The following is a 21,619-nucleotide window of genomic DNA, read 5'->3' as shown; positions in this document are numbered from 1 at the left end:
TCATAATTACATCAATAAAACACACATTAATGCAGCTGCATTTAAAGTGGTACGTTTAAGTGTGTTACATCCATAAGACTCACTGTTAGACATGTATTTGTTTTTCATTACTTTATGACTTTTTAAGCAAAAACATTGTGCAAGCAGGGAGATGCATAATACAACTGTAACCAACTGTTTCAAAAAGAAACCACCGTAAAATTAAAATTAGCATTCAACTAAGTCCTTATTCGCCTCTTAATATAATTTTCTTTCAACAGAATGATGTCTGAAAAGATGAAAAACGTTCAGATGAATAACAACTTTTGATCCTTTGAACGCAGCAGTTAAACAGGTGCTTAGATTGTTTTTACAAAGTCACAGCGCCCCCCTGTGTACACTGTCAGTAAAAGATAGTAACACAGCAGGTTGAGGACATAAAATCACTGCATGGCAAACTGAGCAAGAAATAAAAATCAGATTTTGAGGTATTATATTTATCATCAGTATATTAAAGTTCAAAATGAAGTCAGTAGGCTATAAAAAATATTCGGTGTCAATAAAAGAGGCTATTATGGTTGATACATTTTTTCATGTTTTTTTTCTCATTACTATAAAAATAAGATATTCAACAATTCAATATAGTGTTATAGGTACTGGCTCAGTGGGTTTAAAGAGCTGCAAGTTTAAATGTACAATCATCATTATTTCATTTGTATATATTGTGTATTCCTTTATAACCTGTATTGCAGAGACTATGTTCTTTACAAAGGATGAGAGCACAGAGCAGCAAACAGTAAGCTAGAATAAAGAAACCAAGCACCCAATTTCACCACAGGCAATGATATGATTTCTTCTCATTTCATTATACTGTGTGGCCATTTATTTCTTGTGATTCCTGTGATTGATAAGGCACACCACTCCACTCTTTGGTCTGAGAGAGCCAGTGTCCAGGATGTCAAAGGACTGTCCCGGAGTCAGGGTGAAGTCAAACCTCTGGAGCAACTTGGCCATCACCACTTTAGCCTCCATCTGTAAACACAACACAACCCATTGGGTTAATTCAGTGTGTTTATACAGTCTGTGGTACTGTTGGTGTGTTTTGATTATTTATAAGTCTTCATGTCACCACCACCCACCTGAGCAAAATTCTTTCCCAGGCATGCGCGTGGACCGAGGGCAAAGGGGTAATAGCAGTAATAAGGCCTTGTAAAACAGACAATAGACAGTTAATACAGACCATCATCTTCTTCTTTTGTCTGAGGCAATTCTGTAATGTGACGACTGAAAAGATATATCATTAGGTGAAAATTGTAAGTTTCTAAATTACGTACTTGGGAGCATCTGGGTGAAATCGATCTGGATCAAATGTAAGCGGGTCCTTGAAGAATTTGTCCATCCTACCAGTCACATAGGAGCTAAACTGTATTTCAAAGCAACGTAATAAAAGTTTTAATAGTAGGTATTGTTTGTCTGTATTCCAAAAAATGTGAGTTGTGTTGTTGTGTGTGTTCTTTAAGTGATAAGTATGATCGTCTCTTACTTATCTAAAATAGAAACACACTAAAAGTTTTTGGTTACTGACATTCACATCCGGCTTTCTAGGTACAAACACATTCAGAAGTAAATTACTCACAAAACAGGTGGTTCCTCCAGGTATGTGGATACCATCAATGACAATGTCTTCAAGTATATCACGAGATGTGCCTGGAGCTGTTGAGTACAACCTCAGGGTCTCTTTTAACACCTGGGGGGATGTTACAGTGTGAGACACATCTTGAATCAATTACTTAGTACATGAAGCAAGTGATAGATCCTGGTTTAGCAACTCATCTACAGATGGCGCCAAAAGAACAGAGTGAGTAAACAAATGATCAAAGATTGCTTCACCTGCCAAAAGAGCTGAAATATAATTTTCCTAACTTCATAACATGTACCTGTCCGAGGTAGACCAGTTTACCGAGATCGTCATAGGTTATGTCCTGTTTCATCCCAATGACATCATCCACCTCTTTCGTCACTCTGAGGAATAAAGCAATACTCAAGAAATTGTTGTGCCAAAAAGACAATGTGAAACTGTTTTCACTTAATTAGCTCTTACTTCTCCAGTATATCCCGGTGTCTTCCCAGTTCCATGATGCAAAAAGCCAGTTGATTAGCTGTTGTTTCTTGCCCTAAAATGTTGGAAATGGCAAAATTAATCTTTCAAATGGAGCAAAGTGGCATAAAACATTTGAAAATTTCAGGAACATTCAACAACATAGTCTCACCAGCAATGAAGAACGTCACAAAATTGTCCAACATCAACTCCTCATCTTCTTTAGTCATGCTTTCCTCTGAAACAATAAGAACATGGGATTGAACAAGTGAATTCTAGTCACCATGGTGGATTGAAAGTCATTTAAAGTGCAAATTAAATGACAAACGATCTATTTACATGACCTATCTACTGTATGTACGTGAACAGGTGGTAGCTTAAACTTTAATGATGAAGTTAATGATGCACATGTTCTTATACAGACCATATAACCAATGTTTACAATTGTCTTGGCTCTGTTACAACACAATGATCAACTGTGTACTGTACTTTAAAGACCATAACCTTTGCCAGCAGATTTGATGATTTGTGTGAGGATATCCTTGGGTACGTCATCGCCGTTTTGTATGGCAGTCTTTCTGTTCTGGATCCACTGAGCTCCAGTTGTGCGCAGCAGGCGGCATGCTTCCCTCACTTCATTCATAAACGGTCTGTTCTTTGGTTTAAACTGGAAATGCAAGATTTTTAAGATGTCACACAAGGTTACAAGGTTTCAACCATACAAACTTAAAATAAACCAAGGGTAAAGTCATACCTCAAAAAAGCTGTCTCGTAAATAGCACACCATTCCTTTCAGACACATCTCAATGGCTTTAGGGAAAGGTGAATCATCAGTATTCTTCAGCAGTTCTAAATCCACACCAAAAGCAACCTAGCAGTCAACAAGAGAAGAAACATACATGTATAATGAGATACTTACAGCTTGATTTGACAAACTTTTGATAAAATGAGATGAAAAAACTTGTTGGAGAAGAGCTACTGAATAGGGAATCATAAAACAGACTATGACACAATACCTTTGCAATAACATCTAGAGTGACACAATTGACAAGGTAGAGCATTTTGGCCTATGTTTTTTCATCTGCAGCCTCTGTAAGCTTACTCATCAGATTCTCTGCCCTTTCATTGAAGGTGCCCATTAAACCTCCCAGATACCTGGAAATAACGGTAGTTTTAGAAAAAGGAATAGCACAGCCAGGACATGCCTGCAAACCTCCACAGAGACTCTGAATTAGGATAATGTTGCCCGATAGTCAAAATAAATTTAAAGTGATTGTAAGTACTGGATATAAGATAAAGGTTGGGCACATACTCAGTTCTGTCTCTTACGCAAAAGATAATGATCTCACCTCGACTTAAAAATGTAAATAACTCACAAGCTGCTAAAAGCGGGGTCCATGATCCGGCGTTGTTTATACCATAACTCGTGATTCTGTGCTGTTACCAGGCCATTGCCTAAAAACCTTGAAGAGACACATGGAACAAAAATCATTTCTCATTAAGTGAATAAGATTGTTAATGACTGGATATAAGGGAACCTGCAAAGTCACTACCTAGGTCTAACACTACAGACAAATGTACCAAGACAGCTTGTTTCAATTCATCTTCCTTTTTTTGACAAATTCTTCCTGGGCTCATGTCTGTATTCTTTAGATGTAGACAGTATAAAAAAGTACAACTAATCTGATAAATTACCTTTGACCAAACAGGTTGAAGAGTCTCTTGTAGAGAAATTTAGCTTTGGGGTACATTGGGGACATCAAGATTTCCTGAAACCGGAGGAAACATTAAAAAAGTGATGCTTATGTAATACTACCATGATATTTTCTCCAAAATGCTCAATAATTGGCACTCTATGGTCATTTTTTGGCAAGGACTTGAAGCAAAGCATGTCCATGGTGCATTAAACACTATTTATTGTGGAACTGATGGCTTATGTATGACTCCACAAACACTTTGATGAAGTGAGGTGTTCACCTTGGTTGCCTCTGGACAGGTAGTGGTGATCATAACGATATGCAGAGCATTTATCCTGAAAACAGGTCCGTAAGTCTCACACCTATAAGTAACATATTAGTCACACCTGAAATTCTCTGCCCAAACTGACACAACAATAACTGAAATATATATTTAACAAATAAAGATACGTGAACACAGACAACATAGAGTCAGGGGGGATAAATTAAAGGAAAAACCAACATAAAGTGTCTTAGTATGGGTTTGGGCCGCCAGAGCAGCTTCATTGCTGCTTTGCATTGATTCTACAAGTCTCTGAAACTCTACTAGAGGGATGAACACCATTATTCCAAAAGATAGTCCCTCATTTGGTGTTTGAGGATGGTGGTGGAGAACTCTCTCTTACAGGTCAGTCCAAAATCTCCCATAGGTGTTCAATTGAGTTGTGACCTGGTGACTGTGAACGCCATAGCATATTCACATAATTGTCATACTCATTAAACTACTCAGTGACTCCTCGTGCCCTATGGATGGGGTCACTGTCATCCTTGAGGAGACCACTCCCATCAGGATAGAAATGTTTCATCATGGGATCAGCCAACTTTGTATTGATTTTCATTGACCCACATCATGCCAGCAAAATGCCCTCACAGCTTAACAATCAACCCTCTTTCAAAGTCACTTAGATCTTTTCTCTTGCCTTCTTGCTACAAATCAGAATTAACTGGGCCCATTCAGCGTTTTTATAAGTGCCACAGAGCATTATTGGATAACTGCTTGATTGTGCCACGCACATCTGTGTGGACGCATTTACTTTCGTCATGTTGTTCGTTATGCAACAAGCCAAAGTCAAATGTTGATCACTGATCATCTAGCTATAACAGGCGTTAAGCGTTAAGTTTTTCACCAACTTTACGCATTATTACGCTTGTGCTTACCATTCCAGTATTGTGTCGTGTATAATTCCTCCACTTCTCATTACCCTGAAAAACGTTGGTGTATGTCCGAAGAGAAAGCTGCAGGTAGATTTTTTTTAAAGTGTCAGGTAATGTTAAGATATGTTAGTGAACATAGTGGAATTAAAGGCTGTCGCACCTAACTTACCTGTCTCTCGGTGGCCCGGGTATGTGGTCATATTTCATATGAATGTATTTAATGTACAGACAATAACCGAGGAAAGCTACGAAAAACAGGAAGAGGAAAAATATAAACGCTTGAGTGATCCAGCTTAAAAATACTTGAAAAACGGCCATTTTAGTGAGGCACGTTTCATACACTGAATAATGTCTGTTTACAGTTTGCAAGTCCACAGTGAAGTGTAAAGTCAGTCAAGGGGAGTGGCGTTGTTAACGCTGCAATCCATTGCAAGTTGGAAGTCAATACTTTTGAGTCGATGTTCCCGGTTTACAGTCTAATGCTGCAATTCATTGTGCTCAGGGAAAACAGATCGCCGACACCGAAAAGTGCAATTATTGGCCCAATTTAAAGTTGGAATCTTGGGTAAGACCCATCTGGCTCCAGTTCACCAAAAGACACATAGGCCTACCAGACGTCACACAGCAACATGGTGGTTTATAGGCTACAGTAAACAAGCAGAATTACCTTTTCATCAGTTTTAACTTTATGTAGTGTTTGTGTTGTGAAACATGACAGCTTTTAAGTTTCGAGACAGTGGCAAAGTTGTCACAGCAACTTGTCACGGCAATTGCCACCTCCATTCAGTTGATTTGTGCTTGATCGAAGTCTCAGCGAGCATTCAGTATTTACTCCTCCTTCCTACTCTTCTATTTAGAAGTGCGCTAATCTGAAGATCCTCACAGATGCTTGTGGGGACGGTGTGTGAACTCGCCATTGAGTTATTTGGTGATGCTCCTGTGATGGTAGGGGAGACTGGTGTAAGATGAGCCATTTTTCATATTTAGGATCACTACATCAAGGCAATTATAGTTTTGTCGCTAACTAATATATCTGCATATTCAGGATGTTGTGCATCCCTTCAAACAAACAGAAAGAGTGTAAACATAACTGTTTCGATAATATAGCATGTCCAAAAAAAGTGGTCTCGTGGCACAACTTACCCCGTGTATGGGGTAAATTGAGCATAGGAGCAGTGTAAATTGAGCCATATCCCTAAATAACAGTCAGTTCTTCACATTCATGTGTATTTTTAATTATTATACACAATTCAACAGGTACAATACCCTTTTTTTAAATTGTTATTGCATATTACTGCTAAACAGCTGTTTTTAAAAAAAAAAACATTTTAACATGAGAATGCCTTAAAGTGCGCTTGGGAAGAGACATAGACTGTATATACAGTATAAGAAATGGACGTGACATCCGTGACGTCACCCATTGGTTTGTGGACTGCTGCTCGGAATCCAATATTTTCGGATCTGAGCAGCGCCATCTTGAAAATTTCAGGTGCATGCCAGGAAAAATAAAAACACGGATTCTACTTATATGGGCATCAGGAGGAGCAAGAGGACGGAGCGGGGGAGGTTGCGAGGGCTGGATCTACCACAGTCTACACCGGCAACCAGGTGACGCTAACCAAGTTAGCTGTTACGACTAACTATAACCACAAAACTGTCGGTGTGAAACAAGTTCACGGCTATTTCCTGTAGTTTATCTGTCCGCGCTCCTGAAATTGTGAACCAATCAACCTGTCAATCGCGACGTAGCCACGCCCTAATGCATACCCTGCTTTATCGTCAATTATAAAATCAGGGAGGCCAAAATTTCACAAATGAACATCATACTGCATTGAAGAAGGCTTTAAACTAGCGATTGAGACCATAAACACATTTTTTGAAAACGTTTACTGAGGTTAGAAATCAAGTGAGAATTTGATGAATTATCCATTGACTTGTATAGAGAGGGAAGTCCTTTTGACACCAAAACGGTCGCCCTCTGATGGCCTTTTGATAGATGCAGTTTTAAATTACTTTCGTGTTGGCCTCATTTCAGAGGACCGGAACTCCCCGCCTGGGAAGAGAACAGTAACAGCTGTGGTCAGTTATGGACTAGTAAAACATTTGAACAATCTGAACTCTCATCCTCTCACCCTTCCTTTCTTCCTCTATCTGTCCTCTCTTCTATCCATCTTCGTTAAACTCCTCCCTCCATTTTCCTCTCGTTCCATCTATCCCCAACCGACCGGCTCAATTTACCCCTGGCCAAATGGCTCAACTTACCCCAGAGCTACCATTTTGACTTTGTTAGTCCCCACAGCTAAAATGGTGCAGTTTTATGCTAGGTTTATGACCTCATGTTGTAGCTCATAGATACCACAATTGATTTATAAAACAAATTTAAAATGATCTATTTTGGTCTAAACACAATTCTCATGAAACTTATGATAGACTAAATTCACTTTCAAGAGTGAAAAACGTTTTTTTGGAAATAAAGATCTAACCACTTTACCCATGTGGTTCTTACGTTCACAGACTCCATGAATTGATGCCTTCCTCCTAAATATTTGGTCACATGATCAATGTTTTTTACTGTTTCCTAGCAACAAGGGGTGGCTCAACTTACCCTTTGGCTCAACTTACCCCAGTCTCCCCTACTGACAGGTAACATGGACCTCATGGTGGGCCCATTTTATTGTAATCTGAGTTGGGCTTGTGTATGTGGTTGTGGTTGTGGTGATCAGGACTACCACCTGTGCTTGACGTACTTCCATCCCAGACACCCCTGACCGTACCGGAACCTGCTCCGTTCCTCTCCTCATCCAGCATGAAGATGATCTCCGTCAGCTCTGAGTTCTCCCTCAGCACAGTCTCCTGGTTTGCCCACAGCTCCTTCAGCTTCATCATGTAGGTGCCCATCATTCCACATGGCACTGGTAGTGTGCATGAACTGGATGCCCTCAGTAATCTAATAGGACAATCCTTTATGGATCTGGGAAAGAAGTGATTGGACTCACATTCCGTCGATAACGACTTGATGATTTTTGGATTGATTACCAATTATTTCCAATCAGGTCCCCGATGCAGAGTCCTGTCAACACAACACACTGCGCTCTATAGCAATGCGCGCCGTCTCTGCTGGACATCGCTCCATTGAAAAGGATTGGAAACACGGCATGAAATGTAAACGCAAATTAAATCTCGTTTCACGCTAAAATGGCAAACATCAAAGTAAACGTAACAGCTACAGCCTTACAAGGCACAGTTTCAGCCCACTTAAAGGAACAGTAAGAAAAGTTCACCACTGGGAAAATACATAGGCCTATTAATCATTATAATAAATAACAGAAGTGCACTAGATTATAGTTTCAGGCGTTTATTTTTTAAATTAGCTATTCCATCATTACATTAATAAAGCAAACATTAATGCAGTTTAGAGTGTTATATGTAGCTTATCACATTCATAAACTTACTGTTAGACATGTATTTGTCAGTTTTTCATTACTTTATTACAATTTAAGCAAAAACGTTGTGCAAACAGAAAAAATATGTATCATACAACTGTTGTGCAAGTAATTTGCCCAATTAGCCTTCTAATTGTTTCGAAAAGCAAACCACCTAATACATTTGACATCAACATTCAACCAAATCCTTATTCACCTCTTAATATAATTTTCTTTCAAATCAGATCCTCTGAAAACAGCAGTTTAACAGATGCCTAGATTGTTTTTACAAAGTCACAGCGCCCCCCTGTGTACACTGTCAGTAAAAGACAGAAATGCAGCAGGTTGAGGACATAAAATCACTGCACAGCAAACTGAACAAGAAATACAGTCAGACTTGGAGGTATTATATTAATCATCAGCATATTAAAGTGAAAAATAAAGTCAGTATAAAAACTATTCTGTGTCAATAAAAGAGGCTATTATGGTTGATACATTTTCATCAGTGTTTTTTTCTCGTTAGTATAAAAATAGGATATTCAGCAATTAAATAAAGTGTTATAGGTACTGTCTCAGTGGGTTTAAAGAGCTGCAAGTTTAAATGTACAATCATCATAATTTCGTTTGTATATATTGTGTATTCCTTTATAACCTGTATTGCAGAAACTATGTTCTTTACAAATGATGGGAGTGCATAACTGCAAACAGTAAGCTAGAATAAAGAAACCAAGCACCCAATTTCACCACAGGCCATGATATGATTTCTTCTCATTTCATGATACTGTGTGGCCATTTATTTCTTGTGATTCCTGTGATTGATAAGGCACACCACTCCACTCTTTGGTCTGAGAGAGCCAGTGTCCAGGATGTCAAAGGACTGTCCCGGAGTCAGGGTGAAGTCAAACCTCTGGAGCAACTTGGCCATCACCACTTTAGCCTCCATCTGTAAACACAACACAACCCATTGGGTTAATTCAGTGTGTTTATACAGTCTGTGGTACTGTTGGTGTGTTTTGATTATTTATAAGTCTTCATGTCAACACCACCCACCTGAGCAAAATTCTTTCCCAGGCATGCGCGTGGACCGAGGGCAAAGGGGTAATAGCAGTAATAAGGCCTTGTAAAACAGACAATAAACAGTTAATACAGACCATCATCTTCTTCTTTTGTCTGAGGCAATTATGTAATGTGATGACTGAAAAGATATATCATTAGGTGAAAATTGTAAGTTTCTAAATTACGTACTTGGGAGCATCTGGGTGAAATCGATCTGGATCAAATGTAAGAGGGTCCTTGAAGAATTTGTCCATCCTACCAGTCACATAGGAGCTAAACTGTATTTCAAAGCAATGTAGTAAACGTTTTAATAGTAGGTATTGTTTGTCTGTATTCCAAAAAATGTGAGTTGTGTTGTTGTGTGTGTGTTCTTTAAGTGATACGTATGATCGTCTCTTACTTATCTAAAATAGAAACAAACTATAAAAGTTTTTTGGGTTCTAACATTCACATCCTGCTTTCTAGGTACAAACACATTCAGAAGTAAATTACTCACAGCACAGGTGGTTCCTCCAGGTATGTGGATACCATCAATGACAATGTCTTCATGTATATCACGAGATGTGCCTGGAGCTGTCGGGTACAACCTCAGGGTCTCTTTTAGCACCTGGGGGGAGGTTACAATGTGAGACACATCTTGAATCAATTACTTAGTACATGAAGCAAGTGATAGATCCTGGTTTAGCAACTCATCTGCAGATGGCGCCATTTCCCAAAAGAACAGAGTGAGTAAACAAATTATCAAAGATTGCTTCACCTGCCGAAAGAGCTGAAATATAATTTTCCTAACTTCATAACATGTACCTGTCCGAGGTAGACCAGTTTACCGAGATCGTCATAGGTTATGTCCTGTTTCATCCCAATGACATCATCCACCTCTTTCGTCACTCTGAGGAATAAAGCAATACTCAAGAAATTGTTGTGCCACAAAGACAATGTGAAACTGTTTTCACTTAATTAGCTCTTACTTCTCCAGTATATCCGGGTGTCTTCCCAGTTCCATGATGCAAAAAGCCAGTTGATTAGCTGTTGTTTCTTGCCCTAAAATGTTGCAAATGGCAAAATCAATCTTTCAAATGGAGCAAAGTGGCATAAAACATTTGAAAATTACAGGAACATTCAACAACATAGTCTCACCAGCAATGAAGAACGTCACAAAATTGTCCAACATCAACTCCTCATCTTCTTTAGTCATGCTTTCCTCTGAAATAATAAGAACATGGGATTGAACAAGTGAATTCTAGTCACCATGGTGGATTCAAAGTCATTTAAAGTGCAAATTAAATGACAAATGATCTATTTACATGACCTATCTACTGTATCTACTTGAACAGGTGGTAGCTTAAACTTTAATGATGAAGTTAATGATGCACATGTTCTTATACAGACCATATAACCTACTTTTACAATTGTCTTGGCTCTGTTACAACACAATGATCAACTGTGTGCTGTACTTTAAAGACCATAACCTTTGCCAGCAGATTTGATGATTTGTGTGAGGATATCCTTGGGTACGTCATCGCCGTTTTGTATGGCAGTCTTTCTGTTCTTGATCCACTGAGCTCCAGTTGTGCGCAGCAGGCGGCATGCTTCCCTCACTTCATTCATAAACGGTCTGTTCTTTGGTTTAAACTGGAAATGCAAGATTTTTAAGATGTCACACAACGTTACAAGGTTTCAACCATACAAACTTTAGAATAAACCAAGGGTAAAGTCATACCTCAAAAAAGCTGTCTCGTAAATAGCACACCATTCCTTTCAGACACATCTCAATGGCTTTAGGGAAAGGTGAATCATCATTATTCTTCAGCAGTTCTAAATCCACACCAAAAGCAACCTGGTAGTCAACAATAGAAGAAACATACATGTATAATGAGATACTTACAGCTTGATTTGACAAACTTTTGATAAAATGAGATGAAAAATCTTGTTGGACTAGACCTACTGAATAGGGAATCATAAAACAGACTATGACACAATACCTTTGCAATAACATCTAGAGTGACACAGTTGACAAGGTGGAGCATTTTGGCCTCTGTTTTTTCATCTGCAGCCTCTGTAAGTTTACTCATCAGATTCTCTGCCCTTTCATTGAAGGTGCCCATTAAACCTCTCAGATACCTGGAAATAACGGTAGTTTTAGAAAAAGGAATAGCACAGCCAGGACATGCCTGCAAACCTCCACAGAGACTCTGAATTAGGATAATGTTGCCCGATAGTCAAAAGGAATTTAAAGTGATTGTAAGTACTGGATATAAGATAAAGGTTGGGCACATACTCAGTTCTGTCTCTTACGCAAAAGATAATTATCTCACCTCGACTTAAAAATGTAAATAACTCACAAGCTGCTAAAAGCGGGGTCCATGATCCGACGCTGTTTATACCATAACTCGTGGTTCTGTGCTGTTACCAGGCCATTGCCTAAAAACCTTGAAGAGACACATGGAACAAAAATCATTTCTCATTAAGTGTATAAGATTGTTAATGACTGGATATAAGGGAACCTGCAAAGTCACTACCTAGGTCTAACACTACAGACAAATGTACCAAGACAGCTTGTTTCAATTCATCTTCCTTTTTTTGACAAATTCTTCCTGGGCTCATGTCTGTATTCTTTAGATGTAAACAGTATAAAAAGTACAACTAATCTCATAAATTACCTTTGACCAAACAGGTTGAAGAGTTTCTTGTAGACAGATTTAGCTTTGGGGTACTTTGGGGACATCAAGATTTCCTGAAACCGGAAGAAACATTAAAAAAGTGATGCTTATGTAATACTACCATGATATTTTCTCCAAAATGCTCAATAATTGGCACTCTATGTTAATTTTTTGGCAAGGACTTGAAGCAAAGCATGTCCATGGTGCATTAAACACTATTTATTGTGGAACTGATGGCTTATGTATGACTCCACAAACACTTTGATGAAGTGAGGTGTTCACCTTGGTTGCCTCTGGACAGGTAGTGGTGATCATAACGATATGCAGAACATTTATCCTGAAAACAGGTCCGTAAGTCTCACACCTATAAGCAACATATTAATTACATGTGAAATTCTCTGCCCAAACTGACACAATAATAACTGAAATATATATTTAACAAATAAAGATATGTGGACACAGACAACATAGAGTCAGGGGGGATAAATTAAAGGAAAAACCAACATAAAGTGTCTTAATATGGGTTTGGGCCGCCAGGGCAGCTTCATTGCTGCTTTGCATTGATTCTACAAGTTTCTGAAACTCTACTAGAGGGATGAACACCATTATTCCAAAAGATAGTCCCTCATTTGGTGTTTGAAGATGGTGGTGGAGAACTCTCTCTTACAGGTCAGTCCAAAATTTCCCATAGGTTTTCAATTGAGTTGTGACCTGGTGACTGTGAACGCCATAGCATATTCACATAATTGTCATACTCATTAAACTACTCAGTGACTCCTCGTGCCCTATGGATGGGGTCACTGTCATCCTTGAGGAGACCACTCCCATCAGGATAGAAATGTTTCATCATGGGATCAGCCAACTTTGTATTGATTTTCATTGACCCACATCATGCCAGCAAAATGCCCTCACAGCTTAACAATCAACCCTCTTTCAAAGTCACTTAGATCTTTTCCTCTTGCCTTCTTGCTACAAAATCAGAATTAACTGGGCCCATTCAGCGTTTTTATAAGTGCCACAGAGCATTATTGGATAACTGCTTGATTGTGCCACGCACATCTGTGTGGACGCATTTACTTTCGTCATGTTGTTCGTTATGCAACAAGCCAAAGTCAAATGTTGATCACTGATCATCTAGCTATAACAGGCGTTAAGCGTTAAGTTTTTCACCAACTTTACGCATTATTACGCTTGTGCTTACCATTCCAGTAATGTGTCGTGTATAAATCCTCCACTTCTCATTACCCTGAAAAACGTTGGTGTATGTCCGAAGAGAAAGCTGCAGGTAGATTTTTAAAAAGTGTCAGGTAATGTTAAGATATGTTAGTGAACACAGTGGAATTAAAGGCTGTCGCACTTAACTTACCTGTCTCTCGGTGGCCCGGGTATGTGGTCATATTTCATATGAATGTATTTAATGTACAGACAATAACCGAGGAAAGCTACAAAAAGCAGGAAAAGGAAAAATATAAACGCTTGAGCGATCCAGCTTAAAAATACTTGAAAAACTGCCATTTTAGTGAGGCACGTTTCATATACTGAATAATGTCTGTTAACAGTTCGCAAGTCCACAGTGAAGTGTAAAGTCCAGAGGAGTGGCGTTGTTAACGCTGCAATCCATTGCAAGTCGGAAGTCAATACTTTTGAGTCGATGTTCCCGGTTTACAGTCTAATGCTGCAATTCATTGTGCTCAGGGAAAACAGATCGCTGACACCAAAAAGTGCAATTTATCGGCCAAATTTAAAGTCTTGGGTAAGACCCACCTGGCTCCAGTTCACCAAAAGACACATAGGCCTACCAGACGTCACACAGCAACATGGTGGTTTATAGGCTACAGTAAACAAGCAGAATTACCTTTTCATCTGTTTTAACTTTATGTAGTGATTGTGTTGTGTAATATGCTATGACAGCTCTAAAGTTGCGAGACAGTGGCAAAGTTGTCACAGCAACTTGTCACGGCAATTGCCACCTCCATTCAGTTGATTTGTGCTTGATCGAAGTCTCAGTGAGCATTCAGTATTTACTCCTCCTTCCTACTCCTCTATTTAGAAGTGTGCTAATCTGAAGATCCTCACTAGATGCTTGTGGGGACTGTAGATATATGCTATGAATTGGCAAATGCTAAAATATCAGATAATGGGATTTATTACTTTATTGTTTGTTTCATATGATAATGTGGTACAATGTATGATAGTTTGAAAGCATTATGTGTGTCATATAAGAGGAATGCAGCCAAAGAGACAGGGGAAAAGTACTGGAAGCAGTTTTACACTGAGGTGTGATTGAAAGGTTTATGATTAACAGGGATCGGGGTCAAACATTCAGTCTGAATTAGAAGCTTTCATCTATGATCAGCTGGTAACAAATGGTCAGTTTGAAGAGATAACAGCTTTCATCTATGATCAGCTGGTTTGTTAGACAATGCAGAACTAACCCTTAAAAACTCCCATAGGATGTCTTGTGATTGTGTAGTGTCAGAGAACAGGGGTTACATGGGAGTCACACATTATTACACCTGTTTAAGGATTTCACAGGGAGTCAGATCAACAGCCCACCAGGAGACGACGCCTCTCACATTCCTTAAACATTCTGTATTGTATATAAGACTGGGTCAGGGAGAAGCACAGGGAGTCAGACTTCTTGAACTGACAGACAGACACTGTTGTTCGTCAGGGACAGGAAGAGATGACCCAGAGCTCTGTATGCTTCATTAATTTACTGCTAAATAAAATAGCGTGTTGAGACCGAATATCATTGAGTCCATTGGGGATGCTCCTGTGATGGTACGACAGGTTGCCCATGGACCTCATGGTGGGGCCCATTTTTATTGTAATCTGAGTTGGGCTTATGTATGTGGTTGTGGTTGTGGTGATCAGGACTACCAGCGCTACCTGTGCTTGACGTACTTCCACCCCCGACACCCCTGACCGTGCCGGAACCTGCTCCATTCCTCTCTTCATCTATCATGAAGATGATCTCCTTCAGCTCTGAGTTCTCCCTCAGCACAGTCTCCTGGTTTGCCCCCAGCTCCTTCAGCTTCATCATGTAGGTGCCCATCATTCCACATGGCACTGGTAGTGTGCATGAACTGGATGCCCTCAGTAATCTAATCGGACAATCCTTTATGGATCTGGGAAAGAAGTGATTGGACTCACATTCCGTCGATAACGACTTGATGTTTTTTGGATTGATTACCAATTATTTCCAATCAGGTCCCCGATGCAGAGTCCTGTCAACACAACACACTGCGCTCTATAGCAATGCGCGCCGTCTCTGCTGGACATCGCTCCATTGAAAAGGATTGGAAACACGGCATGAAATGTAAACGCCAATGAAATCTCGTTTCACGCTAAAATGGCAAACATCAAAGTAAACGTAACAACTAGGCTACAGCCTTACAAGGCACAGTTTCAGCCCACTTAAAGGAACAGTAAGAAAAGTTCACCACTGGGAAAATACATAGGCCTATTAATCATTATAATAAATAACAGAAGTGCACTAGATTATAGTTTCAGGCGTTTATTTTTTAAATTAGCTATTCCATCATTACATTAATAAAGCAAACATTAATGCAGTTTAGAGTGTTATATGTAGCTTATCACATTCATAAACTTACTGTTAGACATGTATTTGTCAGTTCTTCATTACTTCATTACAATTTAAGCAAAAACGTTGTGCAAACAGAAAAATATGTATCATACAACTGCTGTGCAAATAATTTGCCCAATTAGCCTTCTAATTGTTTCAAAAAGCAAACCACCTAATAAAATTGACATCAGCATTCAACCCAATCCTTATTCACCTATTAAAATAATTTTCTTTCAACAGAATGATGTCTGAAAAGATGAAAAACGTTCAGTTGAATAACAACTTTTGATCATCTGAAAACAGCAGTTTAACAGGTGCCTAGATTGTTTTTACAAAGTCACAGCGCCCCCCTGTGTCAGTAAAAGACAGAAACACAGCAGGTTGAGGACATAAAATCACTGCACAGCAAACTGAACAAGAAATACAATCAGATTTTGAGGTATTATATTAGTCATCAGCATATTAAAGTTAAAAATAAAGGCAGTATAAAAACTATGCTGTGTCAATAAAAGAGGCTATTATGGTTGATACATTTTCATCAGTGTTTTTCCTCATTAGTATAAAAATATGATATTCAGCAATTCAATAAAGTGTTATAGGTACTAGCTCATTGGGTTAAAGAGCTGCAAGTTTAAATGTACAATCATCATAATTTCGTTTGTATATATTGTGTATTCCTTTATAACATGCATTGCAGAGACTTTGTTCTTTACAAAGGATGAGAGCACAGAGCAGCAAACAGTAAGCTAGAATAAAGAAACCAAGCACCCAATTTCACCACAGGCAATAATATGATTTCCTCTCACGTGACCATTTATTTCTTGTGATTCCTGTGATTGATAAGGCACACCACTCCACTCCTTGGTCTGAGTGTGGCAGTGTCCAGGATGTCAAAGGACTGTCCCGGAGTCAGGGTGAAGTCAAACCTCTGGAGCAACTTGGCCATCACCACTTTAGCCTCCATCTGTAAACACAACTCAGTGTGTTTATACAGTGTGTGGTACTGTTGGTCTGTTTGTGTGTGTGTGTGTGTGTGTGTGTGTGTGTGTGTGTGTGTGTGTGTGTGTGTGTGTGGGTGTGCGTATTGAGTATATTCTGTCACCACCCACCTGAGCAAAGTTCTTTCCCAGGCATGAGCGTGGACCGAGGGCAAATGGGTAATAGCAGTAATAAGGCCTTGTAAAACAGACAATAGACAGTTAATACAGACCATCTTCTTCTTTTTTGTCTGAGGCAATTCTCTAATGTGACAACTGAAGATATACTATATAGACAAACGTATCGGGACACACAGCCATTACACCTACAGGAGATTTTCTGCCAGACAAAAGTGTGATTTGTCACTCCCTTGCTCTAGAGCCCAGTGGCAGCGTGCTTTACATCCCCGCATCCACTGCTTGGCATTGTGCTTGATGATGTAAGGCTTGCATGCAGCTGCTCGGTCATGGAAACCCATTCCATCAAGTTCCCAGTGCAGTTTTTGTACTGATATCAAAGCCAGAGGACGTTTGGAACCCTGCAGTTATTGAGTCAACACAACAGAACATTGGTGACTTTTACACACCTTGCGCCTCAGCACTTGTTGAACCTGTTCTGTGACTTTATGTGGTCTAACATTTGGTCGTGGAATATATAGCAGGGAAGAAATATCACGAACTGACTTATTGCAAAGGTGGAATCCTGTGACAATACCATGCTTGAATTCACTGAGCTCTTCAAAACGGCCCATTCTTTCACAAATGTCTGTAAATGCAGACTGCATGGCTAGATGCTTGATTTTATACACCTGTGGCGATGGGTCTGAAGAAAACACCTGAATTCAAATGATTAATAGGTAGGGCCCGATACTTTTGTCCATATAGTGTATATTAAATATATCATTAGGTTAAAACTGTAGGTTTCTATGTCACTTACTTGGGAGCATCTGGGTGAAATCGATCTGGATCAAATATTAGTGGGTCCTTGAAGAATTTGTCCATTCTCGAACTCACATAGGAGCTAAGCTGAATTTCAGAGCAACGTATTAAACATTTTAATAGTAAGTATTGAGTTGTGTTGTTGTGTGTGTGTTCTTTAAGTGATAAGTACAATCCCTAATGTATATAAAATAGAAACACACTATAAAAGTTTTTTGGGTTCTAACATTCACATCCTGCTTTCAAGGTACAAACACATTCAGAAGTAAATTACTCACAAAACAGGTGGTTCCTCCAGGTATGTGGATACCATCAATGACAATGTCTTCAAGTATATCACGAGATGTGCCTGGAGCTGTCGGGTACAACCTCAGGGTCTCTTTTAACACCTGGGGGGAGGTCACAATGTGAGACACATCTTGAATCAATTACTTAGTACATGAAGCAAGTGATAGATCCTGGTTTAGCAACTCATCTACAGATGGCGCCATTTCCCAAAAGAACAGTGAGTAAACAAATGATCAAAGAATGCTTCACCTTCAGAAAGAGCTGAAATATAATTTTCCTAACTTCATAACATGTACCTGTCCGAGGTAGACCAGTTTACCGAGATCGTCATAGGTTATGTCCTGTTTCATCCCAATGACATCATCCACCTCTTTCGTCACTCTGAGGAATAAAGCAATACTCAAGAAATTGCTGTGCCACAAAGACAATGTGAAACTGTTTTCACTTAATTAGCTCTTACTTCTCCAGTATATCCCGGTGTCTTCCCAGTTCCATGATGCAAAAAGCCAGTTGATTAGCTGTTGTTTCTTGCCCTAAAATGTTGCAAATGGCAAAATTAATCTTTCAAATGGAGCAAAGTGGCATAAAACATTTGAAAATTTCAGGAACATTCAACAACATAGTCTCACCAGCAATGAAGAACGTCACAAAATTGTCCAACATCAACTCCTCATCTTCTTTAGTCATGCTTTCCTCTGAAATAATAAGAACATGGGATTGAACAAGTGAATTCTAGTCACCATGGTGGATTGAAAGTCATTTAAAGTGCAAATTAAATGACAAATGATCTATTTACATGACCTATCTACTGTATCTACTTGAACAGGTGGTAGCTTAAACTTTAATGATGAAGTTAATGATGCACATGTTCTTATACAGACCATATAACCAATGTTTACAATTGTCTTGACTCTGTTACAACACAGTGATCATCTGTGTACTGTACTTTAAAGACCATAACCTTTGCCAGCAGATTTGATGATTTGTGTGAGGATATCCTTGGGTACGTCATCGCCGTTTTGCATGGCAGTCTTTCTGTTCTTGATCCACTGAGCTCCAGTTGTGCGCAGCAGGCGGCATGCTTCCCTCACTTCATTCATAAACGGTCTGTTCTTTGGTTTAAACTGGAAATGCAGGATTTTTAAGATGTCACACAAGGTTACAAGGTTTCAACCATACAAACTTAAATTAAACCAAGGGTAAAGTCATACCTCAAAAAAGCGGTCTCGTACATAGCACACCATTCCTTTCAGACACATCTCAATGGCTTTAGGGAAAGGTGAATCACTATTCTTCATTAGTTCTAAATCCACACCAAAAGCAACCTGAAAGTTATCAAGACAAGAAACATACATGTATAATGAGATAGTTACAGCTTGATTTGACAAACTTTTGATAAAATAAGATGAAAATCCTGTTGGACTAGAGCTACTGCAGAGGAAACTGTAAAAAAAAGACTATGACACAATACCTTGGTAATAACATCTAGAGTGACACAGTTGACAAGGTGGAGCATTTTGGCCTCTGTTTTTTCATCTGCAGCCTCTGTAAGTGTAATCATCAGTTTCTCTGCCCTTTCATTGAAGGTGCCCATTAAACCTCTCAGATACCTGGAAATAACGGTAGTTTTAGAAAAAGGAATAGCACAGCCAGGACATACCTGCAAACCTCCACAGAGAATCTGAATTAGGATAATTTTGCCCAACGAGCGAAAGGAATTTAAAGTGATTGTAAGTAGTGGATATAAGATAAAGGTTGGGCGCATACTCAGTTCTGTCTTTTATGCAAAAGATAATGATCTCACCTCGACTTAAAAATGTAAATAACTCACAAGCTGCTAAAGGCGGGGTCCATGATCCGGCGTTGTTTATACCATAACTCGTGATTCTGTGCTGTTACCAGGCCATTGCCTAAAAACCTTGAAGAGACACATGGAACAAAAATCATTTCTCATTAAGTGAATAGGATTGTTAATGACTGGATATAAGGGGACAATGAAGTGAACCTTCAAAGTCATTACCTCTGACACTACAAACACATACAACGAGACTACTCGTTTCACACAATCATCCTTTTTTTGTCAATTTCTTCTTGGGCTCATGTCTGTATTCTTTAGATGTAGACAGTATACAAAAGTACAACTAATCTGATAAATTACCTTTGACCAAACAGGTTGAAGAGTCGCTTGTAGAGAAATCTATCTTTGGGGTACTTTGGGGACATCAAGATTTCCTGAAATTTGAGTGAACATTAAAATAAGTGATGTTTATGCAATATTGCCATGATATTTTCTCCAAAAAGCTCAATAGCTGCACTCTGTGGTATTTTTGGCATGGCCATCAAGCAAAGCAGGTCAATGGGGCATTATACACTGTTTATTGTGCAATGCTTATGTAATGATGACTAATGCTGCACAAATATTTTTGGGTTTTTTTGGTGGGGTTTCCAGACTTTAACGTGTCTACTTGTCTGTAGTTTTTTGTTACTGTAAGTAATTATTTTTTACTGTGTGTACCACTGGAGACACTTAATTTCGTTGTACACTGTGCAATGACAATAAGGCACTGAACTAAAGTGAGGAGTTTACCTTGGTCGCCTCTGGACAAGTAACGCCGATAATAACCATATGCAGAATATTTATCCTGTAAACAGGTCCGTAAGTCTCAGACCTGTAAACAACATACACGAGTTACACATTAAATTATTTTACACATTAAATGACACAAGTGTGTATTACCAACGTCAACTTTTGCTCACTGCCTGAGCTTGCTAAAGCAGCCTATGTGTTAAAGCATGTCCATATTGGTGGTGCCAAACCTAAAACTTTTTCCACTTTTTACCAAACATACGCATTATTATTACCATTCCAAAAATGTCTCGTGTATATTTCCGCCACTTGTCATGACCTTCACAAACGTTGGTGAATGTCCAAGCAAAAAGCTGTGGGTAGAAAAACAATGTCAGGTAAAGCTTAAATTTGAACAGCTTTAGCTAACGATACACACGATAGCTAAGGAAGTAGAGTTTAAAGAACAATGCATTTAACTCACCTGTTTCTCGGCGGCCCGGGTATGTGGTCATATTTCATATGAGTATATTTAATGTACAGACAATAACCGAGAAACGCTATGAACACCAAAATGAGGAGAAATAAAAGCGCTTCTGCAATCCAGCTTAAACACACATGGAAAACTGCCATCTTGGCGAGGCAAGTCTCACAGTCTGTACAACACGGAATAGGAAGTCTACAATGGACTGAAAGGTAAGTGGAGGGTTAGTTAGTCCACGGCTTTTGATGAATACACTACGTCAACAGTTCAGTATTATTTTTGACTGATTTAAATTGTTGTCGTACAGCTGATCACAGCGGAACAGGCTCCATAGCTCAGTGGTTAGAGCACTGGTCTTGTAAACCAGGGGTCGCGAGTTCGATCCTCGCTGGGGCCTGTGGCTGGGAAACATGTTTTTCTTCTTTATTTCATTTTATGGGTTTCATCTTCAGTTATTGATGGTAATAGTCTTGTTAAGTGTCGACACCAACGAAAAAAAAAAAAACACTCGATCGTATACAGAGTAAACAACAGGAAATCAGAGGCAATGCAAATACAACACTTAACCACCTATGTTGGAAAATGTATTGATTGTATTTATCACATAGTTTTGTTCAGAGGGCTCTGAAGCAGGGACACTGAAAGTAGAATATGATTTCTAGGCCAAATC

General features: G+C 39.1%; 2 protein-coding genes, 1 non-coding gene and 1 pseudogene across 3 annotated transcripts; 1 reads left to right on the top strand and 3 right to left on the bottom strand.

The window, feature by feature from the left end:
• Positions 1-552: 552 nt before the first annotated feature.
• Positions 553-5,310, bottom strand: LOC133997842 (cholesterol 24-hydroxylase-like; annotated as a pseudogene).
• Positions 5,311-8,307: 2,997 nt separating this feature from the next.
• LOC133997843 (cholesterol 24-hydroxylase-like) lies at positions 8,308-13,680 on the bottom strand. Its single transcript, XM_062437558.1, has 15 exons — positions 13,473-13,680; positions 13,308-13,385; positions 12,389-12,470; positions 12,107-12,180; positions 11,789-11,875; positions 11,429-11,567; positions 11,167-11,283; positions 10,916-11,078; positions 10,584-10,649; positions 10,415-10,487; positions 10,251-10,335; positions 9,943-10,053; positions 9,636-9,724; positions 9,441-9,507; positions 8,308-9,333 (listed from the first exon to the last, which is right to left on the bottom strand). Exons 1-15 carry the CDS (start codon positions 13,619-13,621, stop codon positions 9,184-9,186), a joined length of 1,530 nt encoding a protein of 509 aa, XP_062293542.1. The 5' UTR covers positions 13,622-13,680; the 3' UTR covers positions 8,308-9,183.
• Positions 13,681-15,610: 1,930 nt separating this feature from the next.
• Positions 15,611-21,158, bottom strand: LOC133997844 (cholesterol 24-hydroxylase-like). Its single transcript, XM_062437559.1, has 15 exons — positions 20,950-21,158; positions 20,762-20,839; positions 20,487-20,568; positions 20,058-20,131; positions 19,731-19,817; positions 19,371-19,509; positions 19,111-19,224; positions 18,861-19,023; positions 18,529-18,594; positions 18,360-18,432; positions 18,196-18,280; positions 17,890-18,000; positions 17,610-17,698; positions 16,805-16,871; positions 15,611-16,659 (listed from the first exon to the last, which is right to left on the bottom strand). The coding sequence occupies exons 1-15, from the start codon at positions 21,096-21,098 to the stop codon at positions 16,510-16,512; spliced, it is 1,527 nt and encodes a 508-aa protein (XP_062293543.1). The 5' UTR covers positions 21,099-21,158; the 3' UTR covers positions 15,611-16,509.
• A 115-nt stretch (positions 21,159-21,273) lies between these two features.
• On the top strand, positions 21,274-21,346 carry trnat-ugu (transfer RNA threonine (anticodon UGU)). The gene has a single exon. It is a non-coding gene; the product is annotated as a tRNA-Thr (tRNA).
• The last annotated feature ends 273 nt before the right edge of the window (positions 21,347-21,619 follow it).

This window comes from Scomber scombrus, chromosome 17, assembly GCF_963691925.1.
Source record: "Scomber scombrus chromosome 17, fScoSco1.1, whole genome shotgun sequence".
Lineage (NCBI taxonomy): Eukaryota > Metazoa > Chordata > Actinopteri > Scombriformes > Scombridae > Scomber > Scomber scombrus.
The sequence above is the reverse complement of the archived record's forward strand: the minus strand, read 5'-3'. Positions and strand labels throughout refer to the sequence as shown.